The sequence below is a fragment of the Mustela nigripes genome, chromosome 2, assembly GCF_022355385.1.
Source record: "Mustela nigripes isolate SB6536 chromosome 2, MUSNIG.SB6536, whole genome shotgun sequence".
NCBI classification, from domain to species: Eukaryota; Metazoa; Chordata; class Mammalia; order Carnivora; family Mustelidae; genus Mustela; species Mustela nigripes.
Genome location: NC_081558.1, coordinates 87,175,141 through 87,189,467, shown reverse-complemented (window position 1 = coordinate 87,189,467; position 14,327 = coordinate 87,175,141). Strand labels below are relative to the sequence as shown.

The following is a 14,327-nucleotide window of genomic DNA, read 5'->3' as shown; positions in this document are numbered from 1 at the left end:
TCACTGAACACCCTGTATTCCATCTGTTGCCCCTAGCTCTGATGTATACCCCACAAGGGCATCCCACCACACACACGAACACCCTGGCTACCACCTGAACTTGCTGCACTTCCCTCTTTCAGGAATGGGTGCGATCCCTTCACACACCTGTCCAGAAGCTCCTGCTGGGCCACAAACACCAAGCTAGGGACCCGCATTCTACAACAGGAAGCAGAATATCCCAAGACAGGAGAAGGTTTCTAAAGCAGAACTACTCAAAGTTCCAGAGTCCGTAAATAGCTAAGCCTTATCACGCATCTAGTTTTTAGTGTGAATAAGGCCACCCAATTCTTCGTGGTAGATGTTAACAGAAGGAAGGAGGTAGAATATGAAGTCACCCTGGGAGGGCAGGGGAGGGGTAAATGGAAGAGAAAAGAAGGAAAGCAGGGTGGGCAGAAGGTGGATCCCCGAGGTGAGGAGAGGGAATGGAAAGGTAAGCCAAAAGAGCTCAAGAGAAATGTCACCACCTGTCGGGGACACACCTGGCTACCTGACAGCATAGAAAGGCTTAGCCATGTTGACAACACTCGTGACAAAAATACACCCCCCGCACTCTGATTTTCTTCAGCTGCGAAATTGGTCATTCTGCCACTCCTTCTGGGGAACAAGGCTGGTTTACAGAGGGGGAAGGAAGGGATGATCCTTAATAACGCAATCATTTTATTGAAGACGGAAGGAGAGAAAAGAAGAGACACATCCAAGGAGCCTCATAGTTTCAGATACAGAACTCCCCACATCCCCCACTAACCACCAAACTACGGTGACAAACCATGTCTGTCAGCTTCGGGCAGCATGTGGCCCACCAAGCGGCACATACTGGGCATTAGACATGCCCCAGTGAAAGGCAAAGGGGACAAGGGACAGGGAACCACCCTGACAAACCCTGACCTTACAAGGTAATGGGGGGGTAGTAATACCTCCAGCTCCATGCTGTTTGGCTGACACCCTGTTGCAGGCCATCGCCTACTGCTAGCCAGGCAGGAAGGGGTCAAAGCAAGTGGCCCAGTGCACCGCCAGCAGAGAAAACCTCAAGATCAACAACACTCCTGCTCCAGCCCCAGCAGACCATGCCCCCTGCAGGGCCAACCAAGCAGGAAGTGCAGAGGCTCCATCGAGGTGAGCCCTCCAGATTGAAGTCTCAAGACCTCCCCCATGTCAGGAGCCTCTGACCTGGGTCAGAAGCTGCCACCAACCACACCCCCTCCATTAACTCCAACTTGATCAGGCATCGAGGCTTCCAAAATGCAGCTGCTTCTTTGCCACGACCTCCAAGCAAGACTACAAGGCAGGACAAAGTCTTACAGGCAAGGGAGAGTTAACCGTCCATTGCCCTCTCTTGCCATAAATCAGCGGGGGCCCTGCTCTGGGACAGGAGCCCCATCACTCACTGCCTGCCCTTACCATGGGCAGCAGGGATGACGCGGTTCCCAGGAACCGGCCTGGGGCCCCCCAGTGGGAACATGCTCAGGGCCACGGGGAAGGACGTCACTGACCCGGACCTCCTCACCCGAGTCCCAGGTGAGAGCTGCCACCCAGGCAGGCCGGTGGCCCAGCGGAAATGAAAGTGACTGGGAGGAAGGGAGGCACGATGGAGTTGTGCTCGAGTCCCAGGAGAACTAGGAGGGCGCGCCACCAGGGGAAGGAGTTTCAAAGGGCCCCAGGCTGCTTGGAAAAAGAGCCTCACAGTCACCCCAGGGCAGAAAAGGCAGGGAAACTACCACAGAGATGAGCTCAATTTCTTCCTTTGAGCCCTCCACAACCACGACTGCTCCCACCTGCCCCCCTAAGACGTGTCAGGGTGTGGCTCAGGCTTTCCGGTGGTCACAAGATGCCTCAGGAAGGGGAAGCACTGGGCAGCATCCAGAACCAGGCAGACGCGAGTTCAAATCTCTGCTCCTCTCCTCCCGAGGTTGAGTGATGTGGGGTGCCGAGCCTCACTCAGTATCCCCTCCATCTGATCGTGACAGGAATGCCACCTTCAAGGTTGCTAAGGAGACATGAGAGCATGTACATAATGGACCTACGACTCTACAGGCCTGGGGACCTTGTAGATCCTCAATATGGAAGGACATGGAGGGCCACTTGAAGAACTCAGCTTCTCTAAACCTCACTTTCCAGCCCTGCAGAACTTAAAGGACCTCCCTCCTGCTTGTGAAGCATTTAGAAAAGTGCCTGGTCCACAAAGACTGCTCAAATTCCTCTCCTCTCCCTCCTTCCTTCCATCCTGAATCTCTGACTCCATTCTCTCCACACAACAGGCTCCCAGTAAGCTGTAACCTCCATATTGACTCCCAGCTCCCCACCTCCAACGGGTCCTGCATCCTCGTCTGTGACATTCCCACTGTGGTACCCCGTGACAGCTTTAACATTCAGGAGGGCGAGCTCACCACCTTCTCCCAAAGCTGGGTGCCCACTGTCCACATCCTATTGGCATTCTGGGTATCCAGGTCAAAACCCTGGAGTTCCCTATGACTCATTCTTGACCACTGGTTAACCACGAAGTCTGTTAAAGCTTCCCTTCCCATCCTCTCAGATTAAGCCATGACACCAAAAGGGCTTATGCAAAGGCCCAAGTGATGGTCTCTGGGCTCCAAGACCAGTTTCCTCATCTGTACTAGGGGAACAAACAGGAAAGAGAAAGACACACCCCACCCATCCACACACTCAGCAGTACACACGGTGCCTAAGACATAGGTAGATCTCAATGGTGCCGCCATTAACCAAAGACACAATATTTAGCAACCATGTCTAATTACCATCTTAAACAAGGTAACTTCCCACACGGAAGAGCCCCCAGTGGTTTCTCTGCAGCTTCTCAGCCCAGTCTGGCAGTATTCCCTCAGCTGGCCACCACTCCTTCCCCATCTGGGCCTTCAGCTCCCATAAGGCTCCCTTTCCACCACCCTGGAGCTGACACACTTATCCCAGGTTACACCCACATGGACTTCCCCCTCAGATCTTGGCTCTTTCCTCTTTCTACCCAGACTCTCTCTTGCACTTTGGGGCTCCGGGGGGCCTTTCTGCCCAGGCTTCCCCCACACCCCCACCCCCTAGAGTGACCTCACCCCACTGGCTTCTTCCACACGATGTCTACCCAGGGGCCGTGGGGTTCAGTTCTCTAATAAATGAGCCTCCCCCTTGGGTGAGTACAAACAGTCCCCATTATTCACGGGTTCCTGATTTACAGATTTGCCTGCTCACTAAAACTTCTTTGTAACCCCCAAATCAGTATTTACAGCACTTGTAGTGTCTGGATAAATACAGTACAGCAAGTACCATAGCGAAGCAGTTCGGTCGCTCCACGTGTGCCTTCCCAGCCACAGCCTAACAAGGCAACTCTCTGCCTTCCTGTTGAAGGTCTCACCCAGGAAACAACTGCCCATCCCTGTCTACTCAGTGCCACATTTCTCACATTTCTGTGCTTTTTGTCAGATTCAGCTGCTCAAATTGGCCCCCAAGCCTGGTGCTGAAGTGCTGGCTAGTGTTCTGAAGTGCAAGAAGGCTACGATGTATGTGCCGTATGGAAAAAATATGTTTTACGGAAGCTTCATTCAGGCGTGAGTCACGGTGCTGTTGGCCATGAGTTTAATGTTAGCGAATCAACAATGCGGAACATCCAGAAAAAGGAGGAGGAAATTTGCAGATCCCCACAAGCGGCTGCTCTAGTAAGTGCTAAAGTCAAGTCCATAGTCAGTGCATGAGGAAGCCACAGAAAAGTGGCTAATCTGCAGACTCCATCTGTTATCAAAGCATGGGAGATGGTGACCAGTTAAAAAAGCACAGTGGGCAACACTGTGTGATGCTGAAAGGCGACAAATTTATGATGTCACCCCAGGTTAGGAAAATGTTCGAACCTCCTTGGCTAGTGTCTTATTATAAGGAAATACCATACATAACTAGTTACTTGTAAGAAATATATAATAAATAAGGCAGAGGCTTGAAAAGGGCTTGTCTTTATATTTTTTAAGATTTACTTATTTATTTGAGAGAGAGAGAGAGATCATACACACACACAGGGGGAGAGGGAGAGAGAATCTCAGGCAGGCTCCACATTGAGCATGGAGCCTGACACGGGGCTTGATCTCACCACCCTGAGCTCATGACCTGAGCTGAAATGAAGAATCTGTCACTCAACTGACTGAACCACCCAGACGCCCCTAAATAAGGTGTCTTTAAAGACAAACGTACGTGAAAGAAGGTTATGTATGGATCAGTTGATGAAAATGTGACCAGAGGCTCTCAGGATCCCGACACTCTAGTTCCCCTAGGAGCAATGTCTCAATAGAACGCCTCTCTAATTTGTGAATAATGACAACAGACTACCTATGTCCTAAAACTACCTTGCTTGTACGTGCTGAAGGGGTTCCTGGAGGATACAGACATTTTATGCTCCACAATGGCCAGCACAAAGGGGAGATACTTAGAAAATACTTTGAGAAACACTTCAACTCACCAATCCACTAGCCCACTGTAATCCACAGTCTTGCTCTATATCTCAAATGGCAGGGGACCCACACGTTAAATATCAGTACCAAGATTCTACTTTTGCCCAAAACACGCCACCCCACATTCCTTTATGAGACTAAGAGTGGAATGCCTGCTCCAGAGTTAGGCTCTTTGTTCTGTTCTCAACAAGTGGCTAAAACAGGGCCTGACAATGAGTAGAAACCCAGTAAATATCTATTGAGTAAAAGAAAATGATAAATTCAGAGGGAAAAAAAAAAATACCCAAACAGGTAAACAAAGTAATAACCCAAGCCCGACATATACTTGAGTTTATGTCCCAACTTTGTGGAACCTAGCCCTCTCCTCCTCCACTTACAGAGGGCCTTCTGCAAACGAAACCAATGTCTAGAATTTCCCAACAAAGAAAGCCTATAACATTCTGTGACTCTATGATTAACATAAGAACTCAAGGGATTATCTGATGCACTTGACCTGTCTCATTTCATGGAAAACAGGACTCTCCATTACTGAAGGCCCTTACCACATTATTGTCTGACAGGGCTCAGAGTGCTTGCGATCAGTGGAGAAGTCCATCAGATACCCCTCCCCCTCATCATTTGTGAGCCTCCGGCACACTTTACCCCCATAAGAAATTCAGTACTTACTCAGGTACCTGGGGACACCCTCCTGTCCTCAAATTCTTGACATTTGACATGTCTCCTCTTGGCCGGCACAGGCCTGCCTCTGCCATCCAGCAGTCTCTAGTGCCGTGGTCTTTGTTTTGTTTTTAAGGCAGCAGATTCACCATAGAAACACAATATTTGATAGCAAAGTACATCTGGAATAACAACTTAGATTCTTTTTCTTTGATCCAAATGCTTTACAAGTGTTAGTTTTATCACTGTGGTTAAGTCGCAGAAATGGCTACAATACTTTGCGGGCACCTTGCAGTCCTTCCCCCCACCTCTTGAGTCTGGACTGACTTACTCTACCCAATAAGACATGAACAAATGTGACATGGGCAGAGGCTTGAAAAGGGCTTGTCCTTTTTATTCCTGGAATCCCCATACCACGTGAAGACTCCCTCGTTGGCCTGTTGGATGAGACACATGTGGTCTAGTCACCCGGGGAAGTCTTAGCTGACCACGGGCCAAGTGCCTGACATATAAAGCCATGGGAGATCAGCCAGCCCCCAGCCAACCCACCAACTGATGACATATGCATGACATCAGCAACGCCTGAAGTAAAAAAACAAAACAAACAAACAAAAAAAAACTGCCCAGCAAAATCATGAGCTCAATAAGGGTTTTAAGCCACTAAGTTTGGGGTGGTTTATGTCCCAGCAAAAGAGGACATAAATGACTCCATTTTATAGATGAAGAAACTAAGGCACAGAGGTTCCATAACCCATCAAAGTCCCATGGCTATTAAAATACAAATGGCTATCAGACACATGAAAAAATGTTCATCATCACTAGCCATCAGGGAGATTCAAATTAAAACCACATTGAGATACCACCTTACACCAGTTAGAATGGCCAAAATTAACAAGACAGGAAACAACATGTGTTGGAGAGGATGGGGAGAAAGGAGAACCCTCTTACACTGTTGGTGGGAATGCAAGTTGGTGCAGCCACTTTGGAGAACAGTGTGGAGATTCCTCAAGAAATTAAAAATAGAACTTCCCTATGACCCTGCAATTGCACTACTGGGTATTTACCCCAAAGATACAGATGTAGTGAAAAGACGGGCCATCCTGTACCCCAATGTTTATAGCAGCAATGGTCACAGTTGCCAAACTGTGGAAAGAACCAAGATGCCCTTCAACGGACGAACAGATAAGGAAGATGTGATCCATATACACTATGGAGTATTATGCCGCCATCAGAAAGGATGAATACCCAACTTTTGTAGCAACATGGACGGGACTGGAAGAGATTATGTTGAGTGAAGTAAGTCAAGCAGAGAGAGTCAATTATCGTATGGTTTCACTTATTTGTGGAGCATAGCAAATAGAATGGAGGACAAGGGGAGATGGAGAGGAGAAGGGAGTTGAGGGATATTGGAAGGGGAGGTGAACCATGAGAGACTATGGACTCTGAAAAATAATCTGAGAGTTTTGAAGGGGCAGGGTAGGGGGGGTAGTGCCTTAGGGGAGGTTGGGGGAACCAGGTGGTGGGTATTAGAGAGGGCATGGATTGCATGGAGCACTGGGTGTGGTGCAAAAACAATGAATACTGTTACGCTGAAAAAAATAAATAAATTAAAAAAAAAAAAAAAAAAAGAGAGCCAGGAAGTGCTCCTCCCCTCTGGTGTCCAAAAAAAAAATCTCAGTTAGGATTCAGAGCCAATAGCCCCTGGCTCAGAGGCCAGGCTTTGCCAGTTGTCCTACAGCTAAGTCACTCCACAAGTTTCAAATGCCTTCCCACTCACCTTACTTCCCTGAAGGAGCTTACATGTGGGGCACAGACTTACATAGCCCCATAAACACAAAACAGGCAACATCTAGCACGGAGTAACCCTATTTTGCATTTCTGTCACTCTTCAGACTTGCAAAGTCCTCTGACACACTGCAACCACGTAAAACCAACGAGAGTTGCCCAAATGTTCATCAATGGATGAACGAACAAAATGTGGTGGGTCCTCTTAAAAAGGAATGAAATTTTAACACATGCTTCAACATGGACAAACCCAGGAGATGTTAGGCAAAGAGAAATAAGCGAGTCACAGAAGGACAGATACTGCCTGATTCCATTTCCATGGGGTACTTATTCACAGGGACAGAAAGTAGAACCATGGTTGTCAAGGACAGGAATTGGAGGGAATGGGGCATGGACATCTCGTAAGTATGGAGCTGCAGTTTGGGAAGACGAGAAAGTTCTGGAGCTGGAAGGCAGTGGCGATGGGCCCATGACATGAATGTACTTGATACTGCGGGATTCCACATTTGCAAATGGCTCAGATGGCAAAATGTATGTTCTGTACAGTTTCCACACCTCTTTAAAAAATAGTAATACTAAGCATGGAGAGTGGCAGCGCTAAAAATGACAGGCTCAGGGTCATTGCTAGACAAGTTAGAGCCCAGGGAGCAAAGCAACCAAGAAACACTCTGGCTGTTCAGGCTTTACTGAGTCACACAGCTCCACCCCCTTGCCAGAATGTCCCCCGCCACACACTGAAGGCCACATGGGCTGACAGAGCCTTACAAACAAGTGCCAGCTCAAGGACAAAAACCCTCAAACCCATCAAAGCCAGTTCCCTGTCCCCACCCCAGCTGGCCGTTGTGGGGGCTGGATTCTACCTCCTCTTGGGAGAATTTGGGCTGCATTTTCACCCTCACAGGACTGGATCTGACTCATTCCTGATCTGACATGACACCAGGAATAATAAAGTTAGTGAAATTTTGATAAGCAAATAGAAGTTCTATTGGCCCAACAATTATAAACCTTCGTAATCTCCTGGAAAACCAAGCTCTTTAAGTCCCCCTCTCCACTGGGACTCTGGATGGATGGACACTGGCATTCAGACAATATAAAACCACCACTACGGGATGAGCTCTTATTTAAAAAAAATAATAATAACAATAGGAGATAAACATCAAATACTAACAGAAGACAACAGGAACTTATTTTCTTCATTTCGTTTCTTTTCAAAATTTTCTATGACAAAGGTTTTTTCAGAGCTGAAACCTAAGCTTATGCAGGGAGTCTGCGGTCAAACACACATTATACCTCAGTTAAATCCAAAGGCAATATCACGAGAGAGCCAGGGCTGCTCCCATAAACCATCCCCGTCGCACAGACAAGGGTGCAGGGGCTCTGGGAGTGCAGGTTCCGTGCATGATACACACGTGGAGCAGATGCTCAGCAGGCCAGCTCTCAGAGACCATCCCTGCTGTACAGAGCCAGAGGGTCCGTAAATACAGACAGGAAGGGGGTGGGAATAAAAGAGAGGAAGAAAACAGGAAGGCCCACTTGGCAGCCGCTGGAGGGGTGCCCCACCCCCTTCACCATCAGGAAGGTCAGAGGATGCAGGTGCACAAACAGACTCGCCACCTGGCCCAAGCCCAAACAGCCCGCCGTGTGCACAGACAAAATGGGACATCCGCACCCAGCCTTAGCCTTTGAGCGTCCTTCCAGTTCCTCGGCTACAGACCAACAAGGTCCCTTGGGGTTGAGGGGCAGGGGTCACTCTGGGCCTTCCCCGCCCTTCTTCTTCCTGCCCCACCTGCAAGAAGGCAGCGGTTCCCTTAACAGTCATCTTGGCCTCTGCTAGCTGAGAGTGAGTCAGTCATCCCCAGGGTCTGGGTATAATCTCCAGAGACCTGATGACTCAGTGGCTCACCCACAGAACTCCACGACTGTCACGATCATTGTCCTCACCAGCCACAAGAAGGGACGAGAGGAAGGAGTAATGCCACAGTTCGCAGACGCCCAGCAGCAGGACCCTGCCAAGCCAGCTCCCTCCCACCTCTTTCCCCATCAAAGAGGATTTGGGTACAGAACAGAAGAGAGTGGTGTGAAATCTATCCCATATGTGTCACAGACAACCCAGCATATAAGATTTAAAGGAACCCCACCCAGACAAAGCTGGATTTGCCACCCGTGTTCCTACCCCTCTGGTCACACAGCCACATGCAGGTAAGCTGGGAGTCAAGGGACAATGGAGGAAACGCTCAGAACACCAGAGGCAGGCCAGGAGGAGCACAGGCTCTTCTGGTGGCCTGCCAACTCATCATCCACGCATCTGTGCGGGTATTCCTCCCGGAGCTGCGCTACTATAAACAAGTAAACAATAACAAGTCAGCTGGAGAGAGTGCTATGGAGAAATGGCCAATCAAGGAATGAGGGACTGGGGTGCTAAAGATGGCAAGTGGCAGTTATGTCAATGGTAGCCCAGGAAGGCCTTGCTGATACAGTGACACTGGAGCAGAAACCTGAAGACAAAGAGAGTAGACCACACAGGTTCAAGGGTTAAGACAGGGACAAGCAGAGGGACCAGAAAGTTCAAAGATTCTGAGTTAAGAGCGCATGTGACAGGAGTACAGCCAAAGGTGGACACGTCCCACCAGCTGGGGCTGGTGACCTGATGGGTCAACCTCCACCGGCCCCTGAATGCAGAGATCCTTTAGCCAGGTCTGTGCTGAAACCTAAGCTCCGGGGACCAGGTGGGAAAATGTCTACCACAACTCCAAGGGAAGGCTTGCTTTAATAATCCACTCTTAATCATCCCGAGACCTGAGCATGTGGATGGTTTTAACAAATATCTGTGGGCTCCAAAAAGGCAGAGGGCAATAAATTCAAGTGTTAAAGACTTTCAGGAAAAGAGAGTTTATAACCTGCTCAGTATTCATCAATGCTTACATTAAATTTTCAAAATTTCTCCTCAAACCCAACCCAAACCCTTCATTCTGCAATTTTACTTCAAGAATACTTCTACTCTGGGCCACATGGCGGCGAGGGGTAGGGGAGTAAGGCGAACAACACATCCCCAACTTGGGGTGTGCCTGAAAGGCTAGTGGGCCACAGGCATTTTTGATAGACAGCACCTTGGGGTTCTGGAGCTTCTGGGGACCGGCCAGCACCTTTCCATCTCCCTGGAAAGCCAGAGGCCTGGGCGGGGCCCAGAGAAGGTAGAAAGTGGGGGTGGCTGCTCAGAGCTGGTTGCAGACCAATGAATAATTGGCACTTTGATGTGGTACAACCCCGCTCAGCTGGCCAGGGAAAGAGGCAGGGTTCAGGCAGCCATTCTGTCTAGGAATAAGGCAACATATCCGGCAGGTTCCGAACAGAAATCTCAGTCAGGGCTCACAGTGTGAAACCCAAAAACATACCTAGGACCTCACCAGAACCACCAAAAGCATCAAGGGGAATCCCAGGATGAGAAACTAGAGAGGTGCATGGAGACAGGGCAAAGGGGAAGAATGCCCAACTCCTGGCCCTGACCCTCGATGGGTCTGACCTGAACACATTCCTCAATTTCTGGGGCTTCACCGCCCAAGCGTTCACCCTCCCGTGATCTCCCATTCAACACCCAACCACCTGCCTGTGAACAGCAGGTGCTCAAACACCTGTCACTCACACTTTTATACCAGTAGAGACCACAGCTTCCAACACAAACACACACCAGGGACAGAACCCATACTCTGGACCCCTTGCTCAGGTCTGCTTGAGGTGGGGAGTCACACTAAAGAGACGCAGGACTAGGAGGCTAGGGTGGGCAAAGGTATGCGAAAGTCCCCAGCCCCGAGGCCTGCTGGATGTTAAGTTGGGGGGGTGGGGGTCTTTTCCTCCCCCTGTTCATGGGACCTTGCTATCAGAGGCTGGGAGGGACATAAGCACAACACGGTACCACATCAGTAGTGAGAAGGAAGATACACTGGGAAGCCAGAACTAGGTCCCACACCACACAAGATGGCCCAGCTGCCTGGGGACTGGATCTGGGCACCAACTCGGCACCCACTCACAGGGTCCTCCAAATGCCACCGCCCACACTCTATTAACAGCATCAAGAGCTGGAATGGAGCAGCTTATGGGGGGAGGGGAAAATAAAGGCTGTCTTCATATGCAGATGGTTACAAAGTCACGGTCCTTCTGCATCCGCATCCCAGGGGCTCACGCTTCTACCCTCTGGCGGTGGACACGGAAGTCAGAAGATGCACCCCAGACCTGGTTTGGGGCAGCAGGAAGGGCAGACGATCTGCAGGGTACCTCACCTGCCTCGCCACTCTCCGTGCCTCCCAGTAGGGTTTCGAGTCCTCCACAGCTTTGCCGATTTTCTTCACCAGCTCGTCGAGTTTCACCGTTGCTTCCACCAGAACAGAACGGAACTTCTGACGAGCATCCTGCACCGAGGAGAAAATGAGGACACAGTTCACACATCAGAAGGAATCCACGAAAATCCACTTCCCCTAACCAAAAGCACCAAGGGGGGCCTGCACACAACCTTCAGGCCCTGAAATTAAGACTTCTACAAGACAGTGTCTAGAGCAGCACCATCTGAAACATTCTGAGATACTGGGAATGTTCTATCACTTGCACTGCCCAGTACAGTAGGCACTGGCCACATCTGGCTATTGAGGACTTAAAACTGGCTGGCACTGAGGAAATGTGTTTCTAATTTGTTTAATTTTAAATAAATCTATTTAGATTTTAAAAATAAGTGTGACTAGTGACTACTAAGAAAGGGTTTTAAGATTTTTTAAATTTATTTGACAGAGAGCACATGCACACAAGCAGGGGAGGGGCAGAGGGAGAGGGAGAAGCAGACTCCCCACTGAGCAAGGAGCCCAAGGTGGGGCTCAATCCCAAGACCCAGGGATCATGACCTGAGCTGAAGGCAGATGCTTAACCGACTGAGCCACCCAGGCATCCCTTAGGTTTTGATTTAAAAGCTCCATCTGGGTCCTCAGAGGAAGACACCCCTGGCAGCTTCAGTCCATAATGATGGCCCCATTCCCTATACTCCCAGGGGGTCCTTAACCATATGATTTAGTCCACATTAAACACTGAGTGGAAACTTCCCACATGCCAGACCCTGTGCTGGGCCTTGGGTTTGGTGCCTGTCTCCAGGGCTCTTCCAGTCTGGTGGGTGAGGCAGGCATTATAGCCCATTCCAGAAAAGTTTGTGCCAGGATGAGAAAGGTAAAACTGGTGCTGCGGAACCCAGCGGCGGAAAACCTCATCAGGCCAGGTAAGGCGTGAGGGAGCGGCAAGAGAGAGACTTGCAAAAAACATCCAGAGGGGTAACATCTACACAGAAGCCAGAAGTGCAAATGGTCTCTTGCGGGGAGGGAGAGGAAACACCCAGCCCCTAGCCAAAGAGCCATATTCAGCAGAGAGTAGAGAAGGAGAGGCTTGGGGTTTCCAAAAAAAAACCTTAAAGAAGCTGGAAGTCTGGAATGTGAAGAATGGCAGAGATAAGGGTGGCCACCCACCCTGGAGACAGCTAGAGCAACCTGGGCCCCCAGTAAGAGTCTGGAAGGGAGGAACAGGCAGGTGGGCCGTTCCAAGCTTAACCATGCTGTGAAAGTCAACAAACCCAGATCCACGGACTTTACAAGGAGGAAATACAATTATAAAGAAGGACTTTAGGGGCACCTGGGTGGCTCAGCGGGTTAAGGCCTCTGCCTTCGGCTCAGGTCATGACCCCAGGGCCCTGGGATAGTGCCCGGCATTGGGCTCTCTGCTTGGCGGGCAGCCTGCTTCCCTTCCTCTCTCTCTCTGCCTGCCTCTCTGCCTACTTGTGATCTCTGTCTGTCAAATAAATAATTTTTTTTTTTTTAAAGGGACTTTAGCTCAATGTCTAGGAAGACCTGCTGAAGGGTTGGATCAGTACTTCCCAGAGCTTCCACCCCTCTACTCCTTTCCCTTCAGCATTTGCATGTTTGGTGGTGGGGGGGGGGGGGTTGGTGGCAGAGGGAGAGGCTTGCATTTAAAAGGGGAAATGGATACTCTGAGAAGGAACAAAACATGAACACTAGCTGTGGGGCTGTCCCAAGACCAAACAGCCACCCTGCTGATAGTGCCCGCATGAGCTCCACCAGCAGCAAAGGGCCCATTTCCCAAGTAACCATCTAAAATCTCTAAACATCGGATAGTGGGGGCCTCCTGGGCCAATGGGATGGCTCACGGGAGTGAAGGAGGCTCTCCTCACTTCTATTTCATTCCCCTCTATCATATGGCGCCAGGGCTTGCTAGATGGTTTTGAAAAGGATGCCAAGCCCCCAACATATGATGATACCGCCTTTGCCTTGGACGTCAGTTTCTCAGGTCCTGAGCCCCAGCCCACTGCTGACACTGGCTTTGGTCCCTTCCCCCAGGCCTGTATTGTCGTCGTCTTCATCATCTTCTCTGGCTTCTCTTCTATCTAGCCAGGCCCACAGCCACCTGCTACAGCTTCTAAAGATGAACATCACGAGCTTTGTCCTCCAGAGAAAGCCGCACCAGTGCATAAGGCCATCCAGGGACTCGCAAAGCCCCACCAAGCTTCTTTCAGAGTTAACTGCCAATATGTAGGAGGTAGCACATTGTCTGAAGCCTGGGAATGAATGAATATATATATATATATATATTCATATATATATATATGATAAATCCAATCCCATCCAAACCTTTGTGAGGCTCTAATCAGCTAACTTCTTTATTAATCATTTTTATTGCCAGTTAAATAGCTACTTTGCATCTCATAGGGAGGGCAGTTAGAAGGAATAAAGGAGAATGCAAATGTAAAACTACCACCAGTTCCTGGACACCCAGCAGATGCTCGGTAAATGCACCCAATCCTCCCCCTACCAACACCTGGCATAAAAAGGGACCCACGTCCCATTTAAAAAAAACACCAGGGAGATCTCTCTGAGGCAGGTGGGGCTGACAAGAATGGAAGGTGCAACCCGTTACGCAGTGTAGGCAGAGACTTTGCAAATGCGCTGGCACGCATGACTGATCCCAAGTCCCCACCCACCGTGGGAGGCAGTGCCAGCACTAGCCATCCTCCTCCCACACCTCCCACCTCCAGTCCCCAACCAGACAAATGAGATAACAGAGTGCCCAATCAGTTGGTGTGTGAACCAAGGCAGATCACATCGTCTCTCTGGACCTATTTTGTAAAATGAGAATTGGGCCGCAAACCAGCAACCTGTGGGCCAGTAGGCTTAGTGCCTTCGGTCTATACTGTGTGTACTAAATGCCAGAAAAACCCATTAAAAAAAGAAGTGGATTCTCAAAACTTCTCGTAAAGGAAAAGAATCTGATAATCTGACAACCCGGGGCCCTCATTCCTACCTGACACCCGCCTGGAAGTGGAATAGGAGATGCCCCTCAGAAAGAGATTGCCCCTTCCAG

At 49.6% G+C, this 14,327-nt stretch overlaps 1 protein-coding gene across 1 annotated transcript in view; it reads right to left on the bottom strand.

Annotated features, from left to right (window-relative positions):
- SH3BP5 (SH3 domain binding protein 5) overlaps nucleotides 1–14,327 on the bottom strand; it is a 72,804-nt gene that overhangs the window by 35,165 nt on the left and 23,312 nt on the right. The window contains exon 3 of the mRNA XM_059390907.1: nucleotides 11,201–11,329. Within this exon, the coding sequence (XP_059246890.1) occupies nucleotides 11,201–11,329 (129 nt within the window). The remainder of the gene's footprint in view (nucleotides 1–11,200; nucleotides 11,330–14,327) is intronic.